This window comes from Sturnus vulgaris, chromosome 13 (genome assembly GCF_052056855.1).
Source record: "Sturnus vulgaris isolate bStuVul1 chromosome 13, bStuVul1.hap1, whole genome shotgun sequence".
In the NCBI taxonomy this organism is placed as follows: Eukaryota; Metazoa; Chordata; class Aves; order Passeriformes; family Sturnidae; genus Sturnus; species Sturnus vulgaris.
This window is the reverse complement of record NC_142255.1, coordinates 18,655,735-18,675,810: the sequence shown is the minus strand read 5'-3', so window position 1 is coordinate 18,675,810 and position 20,076 is coordinate 18,655,735. Positions and strand designations below refer to the sequence as shown.

The 20,076-nt window shown below is 43.2% G+C and overlaps 1 protein-coding gene across 8 annotated transcripts in view; it reads left to right on the top strand.

Annotated features, from left to right (window-relative positions):
• MEGF11 (multiple EGF like domains 11) overlaps positions 1-20,076 on the top strand; it is a 253,575-nt gene that overhangs the window by 207,165 nt on the left and 26,334 nt on the right. For all 8 annotated transcript variants that reach the window (XR_015806596.1, XM_088172695.1, XM_088172696.1 and 5 more), the window contains 5 exons: positions 7,757-7,903; positions 10,425-10,559; positions 13,807-13,935; positions 16,793-16,921; positions 17,595-17,723. Coding sequence is in view for 7 of the 8 variants with exons in the window: in XM_088172695.1 (XP_088028821.1) it covers positions 7,757-7,903; positions 10,425-10,559; positions 13,807-13,935; positions 16,793-16,921; positions 17,595-17,723 (669 nt within the window). In the remaining variant the exon portion in view is untranslated. The remainder of the gene's footprint in view (positions 1-7,756; positions 7,904-10,424; positions 10,560-13,806; positions 13,936-16,792; positions 16,922-17,594; positions 17,724-20,076) is intronic.

Here is a 20,076-nt window from a genome sequence, read left to right as displayed (position 1 = left end):
AGGATGGTTCCTGCTGATATAGGGCTAATTTTCAAATATATGAATTATGAAGTTATATCAAAGACTTCATTGATGTCCTGACATTAATTATGTCTGTGTCTTCCTTGGCAGATATCTGGAGGGCTCCTGATTTTCATCTGAGTGAGGTTTAGTTGTGTTTGTCCTGTGCCAGATTTTGTATATATTTCACCTTTTGTGAAATCAGTTGGATTTTTGCCACTCCTTCAGTGGGAGTTGGATCAGACCCTCAGACTATAATTAGCAGCTGCAGTAAGGCTACTGCTAAACTTCAGCATCTATGCAAATCATTGCAGTAATAATCTTACAAACACAGAAGAAGCACAGGTTTGTTTATCATTGTATTTATTTTTGGGTTTAATTTTGCTTAATAAAGGACAGCTTTTAAATTTCTGAGACAAGATAGAGCTTGGATGGCATCCTGGGTGATGCTAATTTAATGGGCTCTAAAAACATGAGACTTGACGCTAGAGGTACCCAACCCTTTTCCATTTTCATATGGAGACATTCTATATTTAAACCTGGCTGTGTGTACAATAGTCACCTATAAATAAATGTGGGCGAGAAGCGGGGAAAAATTATTTGTGCACATTTCAGCAGCCTAAATCCTGGCTGCTGGCATGCTGGGTGTGAAAGGAGGAAAGGGAAAAGTGCTCAGCAAACAACCTGCAAGTTAAAATGAGGTTTGTATCTACATTTATCTATTTCTATAGTGGAGAGAGACTATTTGCAAGAGCAGGTAGTGACAGGGAAGGGGGGAATGTCTTCACACTGCCAGAGAGCAGGGTTAGATTTGATATCAGAAAAAGTGGAAATATTCTTTATAGTGTCTTCCCTGTGAGGGTGAGGCCCTGGCACAGGGTGCCAGAGAAGCTGGGGCTGCCCCTGGATCCCTGGAAGTGTCCAAGGCCAGGTTGGACAGGGCTTGGAGCACCCTGGGATAGGGGAAGGTGTCCCTGCCCTTGGATGATCTTTAATGTCCCTACCAGCCCAAAGTGTTCCACAATTCTATGATACATTATATTATTCATTGAAGAGTTTGCAGTAAACATCTTCCTTCCCCTCTCACACCAAGGAGCAAGGGTGGAATTTCAACATCATTGACCACAAAAGGCTTTGGTTGTGCCCCAGCTCTTGCTCAGCTGTTCTTCACTCATGGTTTAGTTCAGGAGCTTGAACATTTCCAGCAGGAGAACAATCCAGGTTTTCCCAGTTCCTCCTGTTTTCCTGCTGATGGTCTGCTTGGACCTTTCCCAGCTTTCTCTTCCCTCCTGGCCTGAAACTGTTCCCAGCATTTGAGAAATAGGAAAGCTCTAAAGATGAAGCAGGGCTGTGTGGGGCTTGACTCCTTTTAGCCCCATTTTCTGCAGGTCTGCTCTGCCTGCTCAGGGCAACTCTTCCCCTGCAGGAGTGCACCCTGGAGAATACCCTGGAGCAAAGGGAACCACATCAGCCTTCATTTCAGCAAACATTTTGACTTACCTAATTTCTTGTGAGGTAGGTCTCTTGCCTCAAAAGCTTTTATTGCATAAATTCCCCGAGTTGGGTGATTCATACCTGGAGATTTCTCTAGATAATTAAAAATAGGGGTAGGATTAGAGCTCCACAGAGGTGCATTAGACTTTAAATGTATTACTTGCAGAAAAACACTTACATTAATGGGTGCATAAATCGCCCCTGCACAGATGAGAGAAAGGACAATTTAGAATTTTTCACTGGCTGCAGGGATGGGCTTATTCTTCATGATTTAGGACCAGATCATGGAGCTTTCATTTAGACTGATGGGCTGTTACACTGAGGAGTTGCCCCTCTGAATCCACTGGTGAACGGTGCTCAGCAAGAGAAGGAAGGGCTCCATGGCACCAATTTGGGGGAAAAAAAAACAGTGAAAAAAACCTTTTGAGAACACCACAGAAGTTCATAGATAATGTGAGTGTGGTTGCTGTTCTCTGCTGAGTACTTTCACTATATAAAAGCAAAAATAGCTTATTTGCAGACTAGATGAGCAGCCATCAATTCTTAATGTTTCCATTTTAATTTTATGTGAGATCCCTTTATGTTTTCTTCTATCTACTGCCCTACCCACACTGATTTTCTCATTCTTCAGCATTCTTAAATGCTGAGCTGTCAGGAATTGTGCTGTGGTGCTTCTGACTGGCTCTGAATCAAATACTTCAGGGTTTGCCTCAGGTAGGAATAAATATAAAGATGCAAAAAGTGATAGAAAAGCATCAAGAATTCTTTGTGAACTCTAGTTCGTGCTCTGTGATAGCCCCTCTGAGCAGCTGATCCACAGCTTGGAAAGCTCCTTCCTGTGTTCTTAGTGAATTGTCTTCTACCTTTTAGAGACTGAAGCAGCAGAAGAGTCTCTGCTTAGGAAAGCACATGGACCTAATCTCAAATACAACTTAAATAGATTTTGTAGGGACAACAGAAGTGTAACAGCAATAAGAGTATCAGGGAAAGAGAATAAGGTTAAAGAATGTGTGAGTATAGAAATCATTATGACAAATAAATGTACAAGTCAGGAGGCCAAGGCAGGATTCAGGGTGACCTGGGTGGCCTCTGGCTCTGCCCCAGCTGGGAGCTGGGTGGGGGATGCTGCAGTGGGGTCCCTGCAGGTGGGACAGAGCAGTGGGACAGAGACCAGAGGAAGGAGCAGCCCATTCCAGAGGTCACATCCTCGGAGACATTCCCAGACCTGTTCCCAGTTCCTTCAACTCTGCCCACAGCCAGCCACCCCAGCAGCCTTGCAGCATCAGCTGGAGGGAGTTTGCTCTGTTGTGGGGACCCTGCCAGCAGCTCCAAACCACCCCTGGGGATCCATCCTGCCAGAGACACGAGCCACCAGCATTCCACATCAAAGCCAAGCATGACTCACCAAACCTCAGGCCTCCACAGCATTGCCTGCATAAATCCAGTGCCTATTTTTGCATAAAAAGCACTTCTTTCCAAAGCTATTCAAATGCCAGAAATAAGAGATTATTATGACTTCATGTCATGTTGAAAGACAGGTGGAGGAGAGCACAATGTTTGTGTTCGATTCAAATGTCTGATGAAATCATTCCTGTCATTCCTAATTGATGTTGCATCTGTCTTTAGATTGGAACTATTGAGGGGAAAAAAAAAAGCTGAAGATCTTATTCAGAGAAATAATTACAGTTATACACTGGTAGATGTAAAATTAAAGTATGTGGGGGGAAGGGAACTACATCCTATAATTTATCAAATTCCTACATCCCTGAAAAATAATGAGATTCTGGGCAGTGTGCAGGCACTGCTGCAGAGGCTACTGTCAGGGGGATGGCAGTGGTCAAAACCAGGCCACTGGTTCTCATTTATTCCTCCATTTTTGCTCTTCTATTGTGTTTGGAGTATTAGTTTCCAACTATCCAGAGACACAGCAGAGAAACAATGGCAGCTTTATTAAGAGCCAGAGACGTAATCCCCAAGCACGAGTGCAATTGCAGAATCTGGAGAGGGAAAAAAGGGAGTTCTGCTCATGTCTGGATTTCAGGAATTTTCCCCTCCAAAGTCCTTCAGCATGATGTAGTTACAGGCAGCACTAAATCTGCATTACTTTGACAAACTTTCTTGAAGCCACTGAAGATTATTAATGGAAGCAGCCTGTGAAGGAGCTCTTCAATAGATGCCTCACATCCCAGTTTTATGGCCTGGGGGGTTTTTCCCCTCTTCTTTTTCTTGGTCCTTTTCCAGATGCTTGTGTGGATGTTGGATTAATCCATCACAGCTTGATTTGTAAATTTGAATACAAGGACTGACTTCTTCTGGTCAAACTTGAAGCTGCTCCATGAAAACCAGACACAGATTTCTATCAACAGCTTCCCACTGCCAAAGGGCAGGGCTAGATGGGATATTGGGAAGAAATTCTTCCCTGTGAGGGTGGTGAGACCCTGGCACAGGGTGCCCAGAGAAGCTGGGGCTGCCCCTGGACCCCTGGAAGTGTCCAAGGCCAGGTTGGACGGGGCTTGGAGCAGCCTGGGACAGTGGAAGTTGTCCCTGCCCATGGCAGGGGTGGGACAAGATGAGCTTTAAGGTCCCTTCCCACCCAAACTATTCTGGGATTTTGGGATTCTCTTCCTCCTCTCACTCTCTGCTGCTTTCCTTCATCAGGATTTATCTGCAGCTCCACGTTGGGAGATCCCTGCCCAACCAAATGGCTTCACCCTTGGGAAGTCTGGGCTGTTACCCCAGATATTCCCCATGTCCAGCCAGCAGCTGCTTGGCCACCAGGGAAGACATTGTCCTGGAGGGGCAGGAGTCTGGAGCAGCTCTCCTGTGTGGCTGTCCCTTAGAACAGTGCAGTTGTGACTGCTCTGGTGGGCTGAGCTCAGCCCAGTTTGTGTTTTCCTCAGTAATTCAGGCCCTTGGAGCTGCTTTTCCTCCCCACCACGTGTGCAAAGGAGGTTGGTGTGGGGAAAAGGGAGTGAAGCCACTCCTGGGACTGTCAGCTAAATGCCATGTACAGAACAGTGCAAAGGGAATCCCACTGGAGAGCAGCCAGTGTTTGCAGCAATCCAATGCCCCAAATCCCTGCTGGGCCATGGGGAGTTTGTGGCTGCTGTTTCACAGGCTGAATTAAAGCCACAGTGGGCTCTGCTCTTACCTGGGCTCTGCCTTACTGCAGAAGTGCAGATCTTTTGCACACATCCAGGGGATAACTACAATTTTATAGAAGTTATGTGGATTTCATTTACAATTCACCCCCAGAACATTGTTTAAAAAGGTCTTGGAAGTGTAATTTTATACCAGTGTCTGCAATTGTGAACCACAGCCTCAGGCTGCCAGATAATTCCCTGGTATCCAAGCAATAGAATTTATGTATAGAACTGCTTCCTGCAGCTTCAAGGACTTCTGATAGTTGTCTTTCTAATTTCTACACCGTGCATGTGAAACCAGAACTTTGTTCATAAATTAGGAATCTGTGGTTGTACATAAGGTCATACAGAGGTGTGTCAACTTCAGCAGTTTTTGTAGTTCTGGAAAGTGAAAACTAATTGCTTATCAAAAATGTTCATCAGTAAGTTCCTAAATAAATATTAAAGTTTTACATTACAGAATCTTGCTGCTTCACTGACTCTGACTGTAAAGCAGCTGGGAGGGATGGACTCCCCCTTTACAGGCTGTCAGGTTAGGGAATTGTAAAATTAAGGTGCTTTTTCCTGCACAATTCCATAAGACTTGCATGTCCAGATGCAATTTTAACTTCTCATTTATATTTGCAATTCATTGTGTGTAGGAGCCTTCAAAAACGAAATCTTCCATGAGAATTAACTTAGAGTCATAAAAAGTAATAAAATCTGATTGTGGCACCATCTCGGTTTTCCTCTGGAAATGTATAAATAAATAAATAAATAAGGGCTGTAATGGGTGGCAGTGGCTTGTGGAAAGTTTCCTTTTCCCCCTTTCCATTTTGCTACAACAATCAGCTCCACAATGACTCATTGCCTTCGTTAGGAGAGGGAAGACGTCCCTCATTACTCATTACCAAAGGAAGGACTTTGCTGCTGCAAGGAACAGCCCTGGCATTCTAATTCAGGTCCCTTCCACAAGAAAAGGGACAGCGTCATTCTTCCCCAAATTTTGTGAAAGGAGACAAGAAATAATGTTGTTTAATTGTCCCTGTTTATAATATCCCATCCAAAATGACAAAATTGGAATTTTAATGCTGCAATCAGGAGGAAAAATGCACATTTTTCTGTGTTTGTGTGTGAATTTCAGTTCAGGGAGCTCACACTGAGACCCAAGGCTATAAATGATCATATATATGTATTTATAAATACAAAACACATTTATTTGTTTACAATTTATTGTCTGGCTTTTTAATTACGGAGCACTGTGGATACAATACATAAATGCACACACAAAGCACTCGTTTAAGTAACTCAAGGATATATTTGATTTCAAAGGGAGCAGGCAAGACTGTTTAAAAGAATTGTTTTTCTTGATTTTACTAATACAAACGTTCCTTGTCTCTTTTCACAGTCCTTTTTTTCAGATTGATTTACTTGGATATAAAGGAATTGAGCTTGATTTAAGTTTTTACTGTATTTTAATGTGGTTTTTATTAAGCTGTACAGAATGGTCCATACCTCTTTATAAATAAAGCTAAGATCATGTATTACTAGAAATCACATTTCAAACTGTACTTTTGCCAGACTTGGTTAAGATTTTCTAGGAAGGGACGTTATAATTGTGTGATTAATCTTCAGAAAAGGGAAATTTTGGCTCTGCAGTATTTCTTCCTTTGTTAACTTCAGAGATTTATAAAACCAACTTGAAGCTGCACTGTAAGTGTGTTTATAATGACTTTTAGCTGATTCAATAATCCTCAAAGTTTGGTGACTGTACAGATCACAGCTCCCCAAATGCAGTCCATTACCTCCAGCACCCTGATGAAGTTATCAGAGGTGGAGGAAATTATTGGGATTGTGTTTCTGTGGAGCCCTGCACTAATCCAACCCCTGGGCTGCTTTGATCCCATTGTGCATTGGGACATGTGCAGGGGTGATAAAAAACATTCCAGGCTGGGGGTGGTAAGGAACATTCCAGGCTGGGGATGGTAAAGAACATTCCAGGCTTTGGGTTGTAAAGAACATCTTGGGGTTGGAAGCCCAGCTGGGGCGTGTGGGTACCCCCAGATCTCAGGCCAGGCTCCCACTGGGGTTGTGTTTTTAGGAAAATTTCCAAGCCAGTTTTCTGATCCATTTTTGCTGTTTTTATCAGTGCCCCTGCCAGTGCCACTCCCTGCAGCTGGCACTGCTCAATGTCCCTCTTAGTTCATGCAAACCCATCCAAGGAGCCCTTGATCATGCAAATAGCCCAGCTAATTGCAGGTATTGGTACTGCCTTACCCCAGTGGAGTGAGAGCCTCTCAGACATGGTGTGCAGGATCAGCTCCTTCAATCACATTTATATGGACAAGCCATGGCACAAGGTTGTTTTTAAAAGTCACCAGTTTAAACAAAACTTGTTGAAACCATGCCAAAAGCCTCGTGTTAAGTTTCCTGGCTGTGTGCTCCTTTGCTCTTCATCATAATAAATAACTATCAATAAATAATAATGATAAATATCAAACAAGCACCTGGGAAGCAGTGGGAGCTGGATTGGCAGGTCTCAGTCTCCATTTAACATTGAATTGCTCAGCCTGTGCTCACAGCCTTGCCACTTGCTGGAACTCAGTTAATTCACACAGAACTGGGGAGCCTTGGGTGGATGTGGGGTGTGTGCACTAAACACCAGAGCACAGGGGTTTAAGCCAGGAAGGGAACAGAACACAAAATAGACCTGAATTTACTTGTGTTCAAGAATCCAAATACTGAACATGTTTTTGCAAAATCCTGATTTTTCTTTTAAGGTCTTCCAATTCACAACAGGTAAGTAATCAGGCTTCAATCAACTGCCTATTTTCAGGCCAGTTATTTGAGTTATTTTGTGACTTTAAAGCAATTCCTGACCTTCATCTCTTGGATGACATGCAGAGTTTCTTTAATGGTGCTGAGGACTGAACAGGCATCCACTAATACCTACAGAATTCACCTCTCTGGCATTTTCCTAATTTTCACTTTATTAAGCAGATGAAAGAGGAGCTGTTTCCTTCTCAGACTCCCTCTCTGGCTCTGAGGGACTGTGAGGCATCAGTCCAGCCAAGCATTTCTTTGATCAATGAGCAGAGTCAAAGTTGTGAGAAGCCTAACGTGTGGCTTTCTGTCCTTAGGCATCCACTGTGACAACATCTGCACCCAGGGCCGCTGGGGACCCAACTGCTCCATCTCCTGCAGCTGTGAGAATGGGGGATCCTGCTCCCCTGAGGATGGAACCTGTGACTGTGCACCAGGATACAGGGGACCCCTGTGCCAGAGAAGTAAGATTTTCCATAGCTGGCAGCAGCAAGGCAGGTGGAAGTGCTCCTTTATGGCACCAGGCAGACAAACAGTTCCTGAACTGCTTTAGCTCATGAATTCCTGAGGGCAAAAGAGCCTGAAAAATTCTCCTTCATCAAGAAGTCAAGGCTGTCCTGCACTGAGCTGTGCCTTGTGTTTCTTCTGGTCTGCACCTGGAGGTCACAGGTGACCTGAAAGGAGGAGCAGCACCTTTACAAGCCAGAGCTGGCAGGACACAGCTTTGCAGTGAAATCAGACCTATTAAACAGAGTCAGCCACCACCCATCACATAATGACAAGTGGGTGAGCATTGCCATCAAAATAACAAGGCAATGTTTTCTTGTATGCCAGGAAAAGAAACACAGCAGCCTGAAATAGCTCCTGTTTGATGTTCTGCTGCTACATATTAAAATGTACCAAGCAGATAAAAATCCTCTCATTTGCTTTATCTGGGAAGCTGCATTTGCCCCATAGGGACTCTAATTGATCCAAACTACACCAACCATCTTCCCATGTAAACACAAAGTGGATTTGTCTTTCTTTTCTGCTCAGCATTCCTTCTCCCTGTAAGACATTCTGCATGCCCAGTTCATATATCCCCTTTGATTTCACCAGTTACACTTGACACTAGAACACACTCATCTCTAAAAATAATTTGTAGCTGACAGTTTTTATTTAAAGCCATTATAACGATGACCTCTAGCACTGCTGTAGTTAATGGCCTATAAGCATTTCCATTACAAACCCCAATTTCCAGGTGCTTCAGCATATCTGTGTAGCTGTAAAACCTCTCTCCAAGGCTAAAATGTGGTGCTCAGAGCTTCAGGGAGATGAGGAACAAAATGTTTTACAAATTTGAAACCTTAAGAGTGCAAAACTTCCAGAAGTTAATAGTTTCTGACCTTTCTGAAATGAAAAAAATCCCAGCTTAATTCTATCAGCTGTTGGCACACAGGCTACAGGAGCAGACCTTGTGCCCAGTTTGCAAGCCCAGGAATCAGGCTGCTCCCTGAGGATGTTTGTTAAGGATCTAATGGGGAGAAATTTTCCTCCCCACTGGGCTGACAGCAGAGGGATCCTGTGGATGTTTCTGCTATTTCCTCTGTGAGCATATGGCCTGGGAATGCAGCTTGATTCCACCTCTTCTGTGGGATTCAGGCTCAAGAATACCTGGTGAACAGGAGACCTTACTAAGCTAGTTCTCAAAATCATCCACATTTTTCTCTTAGAAATTAATTTAGAAACAGAATTTAGGCTGTACAAGGAGAGCTGAGGGTGATAGTGAAGATGATACTCAGCCAACTTGTTCTGTCCATGTAATCAGGATTACATGAGACATTGTGATGGTTTAGTGCTCTTAAGCCTGCAGAAATGTCTCCAGGAATGATCCAGGTTGTTTTATAGCTACTGCATCATCAACCAACCTGTCAGCTAAGCTCCAGCTGGAAATGTGCAGTGGGGTAAGAGCCTGACACCCTCTGAGAACATACAGTCCAAGAGAAAATTCTCATTTGCAGGAAAAATAGAACAGACATGATTTAGTAACCACTGAGCCAGAACTATAGAACAGAGAATCACAGGAGTAAAAATAAAAACATATAAAGTTATTTTTACTGTCACTTACTGCAATTTAACATTTCTTTGTGTTATCTATTGCAATGAATGTTTGGACAGTGGATGCTTTTTCACTCTACACGCTCTTAGAAGCAAAAATCTGCTTTTAGAGGAGATACTGAGCCATAATCCTGACTCTATACCTGATGTACAAATTCTATAACAATTTCAATCCAGGTTTTAGGCAAAATAAGCACACAATTCATTACAAGTTTACTCAGCTGTCTGGTGGGATTACTGATGCAAATCAGATGGTTTTGTATGGTGTTACATAATTACCATTATTGGTTTCTGTTCATCACTTGGTGGCTGTTGCTCCTCACATTAAATGTATAAATGACTGCCTCCGTTTAGCACAGGCATTGCACCAGACAGCTTTTGGCATAGTTGTTTTGACATAAAATATTGGTTCCTAATACACCTCCTCTGATTTCTTGACTCAATTTCCATTTGCTTCTGAGTTTCTGTTGTCTGTGCCTGTGTGCCAGTGTTTCTTTTCCTATCTATCCTAAAATCTATGGAAGGTGTGTTATTAACCACATCTGCAGTAGACTGGGAGTTCTCAAACATCTTAAACTCCTGTTTTGTCACAGAGTTCAGGTTAGAGAGACTCAAATGAGTGTCCTGAGAGAGAAAGGCTGCTGAGAACTCCACTGTGGTATTAAATAGCCAAGGATTTCCATGAGGAAAGAAGGAGCAATTTTACCCAGAGCCTGCACTTGGACATGGAACAATCTAACAGGCTTCGTTATTTCAGCTGTCCACAAAATTGTGGTTGATAAATTAAGAAATATTGGTTTGGGATTAAGACAGACAGAGAATTCTCGAGCTCTCAGTGATGAGAAAACATTGGAAAACCTGTGACAGCTTGGTTTGTTGTGTTTTCAGTTTGCCCCCCAGGGTTTTACGGCCACCACTGCAGCCAGCCGTGTCCCCAGTGCGTGCACAGCAATGGTCCCTGTCACCACGTGTCCGGACACTGCGACTGCCTGCCGGGCTTCTCCGGCCCCCTCTGCAACCAAGGTACCACCAGAGCCCCCTCCCTCCTGTCTGTGACTGCAGCACGTCCCACCCCATGGTTCCTGCCTTTTCCCCTTGGTTCAGCAGTTTAGATTCCCAAGAAAATCTTTATTTCAGAGGGAAAATGCAAAGAGTCACCCTCTTGTAAGTAGGATGTGCTCCTGGTTTCATAAATAAACCAGCTCTGCCACACTGGATTGAAATGAGTGTGCAATGAGACACCTGCTGTAAATACATCAGCATCCAATGGCTTCATTTTTCTTGCTGCTCAGCCTGTCCTCACCTGAATGTTGATGGCACCTTCATGTGAGCTTTGCAGCAGGACAGGGAGGTACAGGTAAAGGTAAAGGCCACCTCAGGTGAACAATCCCAAACACCCAGTCGTTCACAAAACCTCCTTTACAATGTGCAGGACTGGCTGGGAATAGCTAAAACTCTGGACACAAGTGCAGGAGACAGGAAAGTTTGCAGTGAGGCTGAGAAGTGAGCTCATTTTCACAAGTGAGAAGGAACTTCAGCTCCCCCAAATACCCATCACCTTTCTGTACCTTTGAAAGTTCCACATTTAACTCCAAATTTCATTTTATCCTAAAAATACCCACAAAATCATTCAGCCTTCTGCACTTTCAGTTACTGCATATTGCCGTGGATATTTTCTACACAGATGTTTAAAAGGAGTGATTTATAGTGGCCACTGCCCTTTGAAGTCACCATCTCTGCCAAAATGGAATCACACTTTCAATGACCTGCTTCTCAGGAAGCTGGGATTGCAGGCAGCAGTTACCCAAAAATTGTTAAACATAGATTAAGTATAACCGTGGTTTTTTGGGGTTTTTTTCCTGTGCTGTATAGTCAACTAAACATTACACCAATTAATTTATTAAAATGAACGTATTTCAGTGAATTTGTCCATTTTATGTGAAACATTAACCAGATTTCAAAGCATAAGCAGGTCTAATTATCCTCTTAAGAAAACTATTTTATTTTTGCTCAGATGTTCAGCACTTCTGGTTTTACTTTGAAATGTTGATCTATCCAGCAAATTAATCTTAAAATATTCATGTCCTAATTAAAATCAATTTGTGTTGCAGTTTGTCATAATGAGTTAACATGTAACTTTATTTTGTAGAAAGAAAAATGCTAATTAATTTTCCATTAGAAAAACGTGAAATGAAGATTTCACTTTGGATTTTTCATCTCCTTATGCCATTGACAGCAGGAACATTGTTCCACCAGCAGTATGTGCATGTGAGGAGCTGTGTAACCCCCAAAGCTGCACAGGTTGTACCAGGGATTCTGATCTGCAAACAACTAAACAGCTGTTTTATGAATATCTTTCCCAATCACGGAGCAAGATGGGTTGATAATAACTTGTTATCACTGCTAGAACACACCTGACATCCCACAGGGACTTTGGGAGTCCCTCTTCAGAGCTTTTCCAGCTAATTAACATCCCAATCTGTGTTGTACAGTCAGCAGCATTAGGCCTTGTTTTACAGCTCTCTAAAAGTGATTGAGGCATTTTAAAAGTGCTTGAATTTGGATCTCACATCTTCACCAGAGTCACTCTGGCAGTCCACAACCAGCAGTTTGAATTAGGGAGAACCAACCATTTTGTCATCCCTCTGTGCTGACATTGCAGAGGGCATCATCCCATTTCCCAGGGGCAAGAGGAGCTCCTGTGGAGGGAAGCCTCTGCCAGCTCTGCCTGTGTGCACCAAAGCACCAAAGTGTGACCTGGTCCCTTTGCCAGCAGCTCTGTTTGGATCATAGATCTTGCCCAGCTCCATCAGTACTCCATGGTGCAGAAGAAATCAGCTCCTCTTCTAAGGAAGTCCTTTGAGAATTACATTTTTTGTACATACAAACCCCAGCCTTCATGGAGGAGGTGCTGCCTTTCTCCATCTCAAAGATAGGACAGTGCCTGGAGCTGCTTCCTGCAGAGCTCTGGGAGGGACAATGCTGTGGCCTGTCCAGGAGCCTGGGCTGACAGACCAGTTCAGTTTTTGCTGTCTGTGATAGGAGGGCTCTGCTTTCCTTCTCTCTCTGTGTATTCTCTCCATCCTGGCTGTGTATTGTGATTACTTTTATCTCCTTTCACTTAGGGACTGTTCTATTTAGCACACAGTGTGAAAACCAAACCCAACTTTATCCACTCCTACAGATAAGTCCATAGTCTATAGAAACACAAGCAGAAAACAATACTCTGTATAGTAAGAGCAGAAGATGGCATATTATATAAAAGCCAATGAATCACAGCTCAGGATTTCAATCTGTGGCTGATTCACAGTCAGGATAGATTGAGGTCACCTGCAGAGACTACTTTTGAGAAAGTGAGAGAGGCTGAAGTGGTAAAACAGCTGCATAATTCAGGGAAGTGCCTTAATCACTTTTTTGACATGGCTATTATTTACCAGGATACAAGTCCAGTTCCATTTGTTACACTCTTTGCTAAGATGGACTGTATGTTTTATCTTGTTTTGAAAATACATCTGTTTTTGTCAGGGAACACAGCCAATAAGAGCCCAGAAATGAAACATTTCATTCGTTACTGAGCAGAGCTTTCCATCAACTTTAACGTTAAAGATTTCCAATAATTTGGTGGGAGGTTGAAGATCTACATGTCTATTAGTTTCCTGTCACTGTGCTTAGGATGTGAGAAGATGACTCTGGAAAAAAAATTTAGAGTTTCTTTATTTAGAGTTTCTTTTCTTCCAGCTTCATTTAGGTGGGCACACAGGGAAAGGTGCTGATTTTGTTGGGATGCAGCACATCTGTTAACCAGCTCTCAGTCAAACAGATATATAACATACATAAATATATATATATATTAAAAAATCCTTGGAAACCAGATCAGTCCCAGCCACTCATTCGTGGCTGCTACTCACTGAATTCTCCTAATTTTTTCTTGTTCTTTTCCTCTCCCAATGACCCCTCCTCTCTGTTTTGTCTCTCCTCTTGTCATCCTTCCATTCTGCCCTTCAATAATTGCAATCTTGTGACTAGATTAGCTTCATTTTTCCAGCAGAAAAATGGATTTTGATATTAATTTTTCCTATTGTTTTTACTCCTGGGATGCAAGCAAAATGGACTCGAGTACTTTCTGCCTTTTCCTGCTTTCCAGAGGAATTTTACTTCATCAAAGAAAAAACGTTGTAATTAATTTTATCTCTAATTGCTAAATATTGAGTTCTGTGATTTCCTCCCATTCCTTTTGAAGAGCCTGCAGTAAAGTGCCTTGTGTTTTCAGTGTGTCCCAGTGGGAAATTTGGGAAGGACTGTGCTGAGGTGTGCCAGTGCACCGAGAACGGGACCTGCAATCCCATCGATGGATCGTGCCAGTGCTTCCCGGGCTGGATAGGGATGGACTGCTCCCAGAGTAAGCAAAGGCTCATTTCTCCACCCCTGCCTTCAAACATCCGATTTTTTTTGTGTTTGTTTAGTGCTTTCTGAAAGTTAAAGACAGATTCTGGGGAAATCTCTGTTGTATTACAGCTCTCTTTAAAGCTGATTTCTTTTAATTAATCTAAGTTAGCTTTGGATCGAATTAGTTTCTACATTTAGAGTTTGCAGAAGCCCTGACTGGCTTTTATTCCAGGAAAGCAAGGTCATAGGCTCTTATCAGAAAAGAAAGCTCCATGCTCCCTTTTAATTTCTAGCTGGATTCCTTTTTATTTATTTTTTTGAAATCATTTCCTTTCAGCTATTACATTTAGACATTATTAACCAGTAAATGTTTTCATGTACCAAATCCCTAGAATTGAGAAATTAGGCAGCTGAAATATTTCTATTAAATGTAATTTAATTGTAAAAGTCAATGTGGCCTTGTAGGGATGAAGGATTTCTTTCTGAAAATTGCCCAGGTAGAAGATTGGCATTTGCTGGTCCCAAAGTGTCATTTCCTGAGAGCATCCCTTAATTGAAGCTAGATCACAGAGGGAGGCAATATCCGATCATTCAGAAATGTTACTTCATATTCAGGATACAACTAACATATTAGACAGCATTCCAGAGTAAAATATATTAAACTCCAAGTGATAAAGCAGGAATCGGATAAAAACAGACGGCTGTAATTTTGCTTTTATTGTGCGTCTTCCACAGGCAGAATATTGCTGTCACTCAAAAACTGCAGAAAAAAATGGAAAAAAAAGACAGAAAGCTGCACATATTCCTCATTATATTTAGCCATCTAATTGGGAAATGTCTGTTAGTGTCTGTTAACCTTGAAAAAAGATTATTTTCCTTGCAGAACGAGGCCAGCCAGGTCAGCAGGAGCAGTTTAGGAGGCAGGACCTGGCTGTGGGTGCTCTGTGCTCGGGATGAGCAGAGGAGGACGTGGCTCTTTGCTCAGTTACTCCTTGCACACAAAGGGAACTCTCCTAAGGTGACCCTGTCCCACTCCAGCCTCCCTGGGCACCTGGCCTCCCCTCCTGGGCTATTTCCAGCCCTGTGCTCCCGTTAACCTGCAATGACCTGGACTTGGAGCTGCACAGGAGATAATTTTAGCTCCAACTCCAGAGCCAGTTCTGGATTCACTGAGTGCCCCTGCAGCTCTGCCTTAGAAAGGCATTGGAAAAGTATTTCTGGTTGCTTATAGCACAAACACTTCAGGCCAAATCCTGCTCAGCTTTGCATTGTGTGAGTCCAGTGACCTTTCGTTGGATTTACGTCACGGCAGGGGTTTTTTGGCCCTTCATTCTGGCTTTAGAGGCATCTGTCAAATGCCAGAAACTTCCCTTTATCATCCATGGAGCCATTGGCATCCATGAAAATAGGTCTGGTGCCTGTACTTTCAGGTTTCCTGGGAACCGTGCCTTATTAATTCATGTCTTTAGCAGGAAGCAATGGAAAGTGCTTTTTAAAGCAAAAATATAGTTGTTATATTGAAGGGCTATCATAATTTCGGATCTTTTAGTCTGGCACTAATAACTGTAACTTACTGCATTCATTTTTGGAGGGAGGCTTAAAATAACTTTTTTTAATGTATTAATATTGTACTTGTTGAAATATAAAATAGACCCGGAGATTTTAATTTATTATTAGCCCCCAACAACAAAAGCAATCTGAATTTGTGGATGGGAATTCATACTGGAAGAAGTTTTCTTTACATTTTTACATGATTGGAGTAGCACTCTGTGCTTCAAATGAATGTGGTAATTTTAGTGGTTGATTGCATAGCAAAGTAAACCTGAATAGCTGGGCTTTATTATGCACGAATTCCAGCATGTCAAAAAGAAAATTAAATTACCTCCATATCTTGCAACCCTGCCTAAATTGTCCTGACAGATAATGCCAGTGAGGCAGGGAGAGTGGCCACAGCACAGAGTGGGGTCGTGTCGAGGGTCACGGGTTCACTGCAGCAAAGACCTGATCCTGCCTCCAGGAATCACAGAATCCTGCAATGCTTTGGGTTGGAAGGGAACTTGAAGCCCATCCCATTCCCCCCCTGCCATGGCAGGGACACCTTCCACTGTCCCAGGGTGCTCCAAGCACCAGTGTCCAGCCTGGCCTGGAACACTGCAGGGATCCAGGGGCAGCCACAGCTGCTCTGGGCACCCTGTGCCAGCCCTGCCCACCCTGCCAGGGAACAATTCCTGCCCAATATCCCATCCAGCCCTGCCCTCTGGCAGTGGCAGCCATTCCCTGTGTCCTGTCCCTCCATGCCTTGTCCCCAGTCCCTTTCCAGCTCTCCTGGAGCCCCTTTAGGCCCTGCAAAGGGCTCTGAGCTCTGCCTGGAGCCTCCTCCAGGGGAACATTCCCATCTCTCCCAGCCTGGCTCCAGAGCAGAGGGGCTCCAGCCCTCAGAGCATCTCCATGGCCTCCTCTGGACTTGCTCCAGCAGCTCCAAATCCTTCTGCTGTTGTTCCCCAGGGCTGGAGGCAGCTCTGTAGGTGAGGTTTCACCTGAACAGGGCAGAGGGGCAGAATCCCCTCCATCAACCTGCTGGAAGAACTCCCTGTTCCAGGGAGAGATTACAGGGTGGCACCAGGGTTTGGAGAGCCATTGGTGGCTTGGAAGGACCAGGCCACTGTCCAGGAAGGACTGGTCACTGTCCAGGAAGGACTGGTCACTGTCCAGGAGTCACTGCCAAGCTCAGCACTGCGGGGTTCTGCCTTTGCTGATGCCTCACAGGTTCTCCTTTTTTGTTGCTCCTCCATAGCACTAACACAGTATCGTTGCCTGCCTTTTTTTTTTTTTTTTTTTTGTCAGCTGACAAATGTTTTTTATTTTCATAGCTTGTCCCACTGGGTTTTGGGGCCCTGATTGCTTTCATTCATGCAACTGCCACAACGGAGCACTGTGCAGCCCCTACGATGGAGAATGTAGATGTACCCATGGTTGGACGGGGCTCTACTGCACTCAGCGTAAGCCTTTCAGAGACAGGGAATCTGTCAAAGTATGTGCTGCTACCTCGTGTCTCTTCCAAGTATTGCAGTTTTCCCTGGAAAACCACATGCTCCTTTCTCCTGATAACCTCACATCACCCCTAAGAAAACAGTCCTGAAGCTTTCCAAGGTTTTTTATGCCTTTGGCGCTCAGTAAAGGAGGGGAAAATCATTGACATTATTGATTCATTGTTAGAATTTGCATAGTCAGTGTCTCTGCTTGTTAATGCCCCAGTATTTCGTGGTTAGAGATTTCTCACCCTAGTGCCAAATTATCAGTATAAAAGAGGAGATCCAATTCTGGTGAGCCTTTTAAGAAGGTTCTTTCACTTGCAAGTAATTGATTGATCCCTGGTCTTCCAGACAGTTTCTGTTTAGCATCTTCTTTCACTTCTTGAAAATGTAGTTTGTATAGATGGGTCAAGTTTTCATTCTTCTGAAACACTTAAGAGGCAATTCTGTAAAGATGAGAAACATTACTTCAAGAAAATTGGCTGTCACAGTATCTCTGCATTTAGACCATCAGATAAATGTCATTAAATATACAGAGGCTGAAAATCCATAGATTTATACACATACTTTGTGCTGATAACACATCTGAGTTTGGCTTTCAGCTTATTTCCTACTCTTTCCTTGTTCTGATTGCTGAAAGGTTGCCCAGCTGCTTTTTATGGAAAGAACTGTGCCAATGTGTGCCAGTGCCAGAACGGAGCCGACTGTGACCACATCACTGGGCAGTGCACGTGCAGGACGGGATTCACAGGCAAACAGTGTGAGCAGAGTAAGTACCAGTGCCCTCAGCCCTCTCCTTCTCCAGACAGAGAAGTAATTTTTCAGAATTCTTGCACAAACAGGCTCTTAAATGAGGTGTTGATGTCAGCAGGACAGTGACCCCAGGCACTTTATATAATCCATAGGGAGGAGAGGGCACCTCTGGAAAACTGGGCAGTGAAAGCATAAAGAAATTCAGTGAATTCCTGCAAATTGGGCTTTTGATTCCTAGACTAAATTTAGGTGAGAGAAAGTAAATCACTGCGTTCAGTGCTGACTGAATGGGGCCTTCTCAAACAATTTGCATCTGATTAATACACACCCAGCCCTAAAGCTGCCTCGGGCCTGGGTAACCTGCTGAGAGCAGCAGCCCCGGGTTTCTCAGTGCATGAAAACAGAGGGGTTCCAAGGAATAAATCTCTGCTTTCCAAGGAATATTGGGGATATGGGGCTTTCCCACAGAAATTATGATGTAGACATGGATCAAATAAAGATTCATCTTTACAATGAAAGCAGATCAAGGGAAACAAGGCTGCTTGCCATTTTGGGAAGGGTCTGAGTTTAGCTTGAGCAGTGAATGTTTCCCAGTGAACCTCAATTCCCTTGCGAGGGATCTGGAATATCTTACTGGGATTGTTGTCCATGTCCCACTGGAATATTTAGCAGGCTGTGCCAAATGGCTTTTTAAAGAACATGGAATGAGGGTCCTGGAAATTGCATGTGCTCTAACTGGATAATTATTTGTTTGTCCAGTGCAGTAACTCACAGGGAAATTCTCCCACACTTACTGGGATTCCATACACAGGTGAAATCCACCTCATTAATTCCACAGGGTTCCCCCATGTTTTTTGGCAGTGAAGTAATTCAGTAACATTCCTGCCAGATTTGCAAGGGAAGGCTTCTTATCTGTAGCTTGCTGCATGGATCTTTATGGAGTATTTGTAACTTAATTCATAAATATTTTGTGCATGCACTTGCATTCAGCAAAGTGAATTTCTCAGGGCCAAATTTGTGTGCTTGTGGGGAATTGCACATGGCACCACTGTAACTCTGTAAGTGGCCAACTTTGTGGAATTTGGGGATGCTCTTCACTGCAGCCACAATCAAAATAGGAAACTAAAGAATCCCACAAAGAACCACACAATACAAGGAGATGCTTTATGATTTGACCCCTGTATAAAGCCTGAGGCTTTCTTTTCTATCCAAACTACAAATGTATTTATTTACTTGTTTTTCTACAGTTTAATCTAAAAGAATCTCTTCATTAAGGCTCCTTCCTTCTCCAAATCCTGCTGAATGGGCAGTCACACTGCATTGCAGATGAAATGCTTAATTGCAGGCATCATTTCTGTGGTGCAGTACCAAAATTTAGGCCTTATTCATTTTAAGTAGGCTGCAGGCTAATAAAAGAATGAGCATTAATTGTAATAATTTTAATTTTTTCATTGTTTGAGTACCAACAGATTAAAGATACAGTTTTAATACACACTGCAAATCAATAAACAGACACTGGCTATGGTTCTCAGAGTGTGCCTGAGTGTGAGTGTGTGTGTGTGAGTGTGTGTGAGTGTGTCTGAGTGTGCCAGGGTATGGCAGAGTGTGCCTGGGTGTGTCTGAGTGTGCCAATATTAAATTTGGGCTGCCAGAAGCCACTTTGAGACTGACACTGGGGAGGTGTTGTCATGCAATGAAAAACATTTGCAGTGACACACGAGGAGTCTCATCTTGAACCATATATTCCATAGGATCATAGCAAGGGTGCATGTTTTCAGTAATGCAGCTTCTTCATGGAAATAAGTGGGATGTGACAGACATTGTTTCTTTCAATTTATTCTTGAATAGTGCCTCCAGAAGTACAGTAAGCTGCCTACAGATTTATTGTAATATCCCATCATGGTAATTGTATGAATAAATTTCTCAGCTGGACATTCAATCATTTTGTCTTTGATAGAAACACAAAGACGGGATAGAAATTTCTTGTGTATTAGGAATCCTGACACTGAAGCAGAGCAAATCAAACCATTCAGATGCTTAATTCTGAAATTTCACCTGCAATGTTCTATTCACCTCCTGGCACTGGCAGGGATGAGTAGGAAAGCATGTGGGGTTTGTTTGGCAAAGGCTGTTGGGTTCGTATAAAGGCTCATTAAAAACTTGTCTTTGCAACTCCCCCCATGAGAAAAAAAAAAGGTAGGTTGGTGAAGAATGCTGAGCTCTGTTGTCTACAGCTTCTGACATCAAGTTCTGTTAAACTCTGAACATTTGTAATACACATCAATACACTTCTAAAGCCTTTGTACCTCCCATTGATTTCATTCTATGAATTTTCCAGAAAGTTGCAGCTTAGTGAGTAACAAACTGCA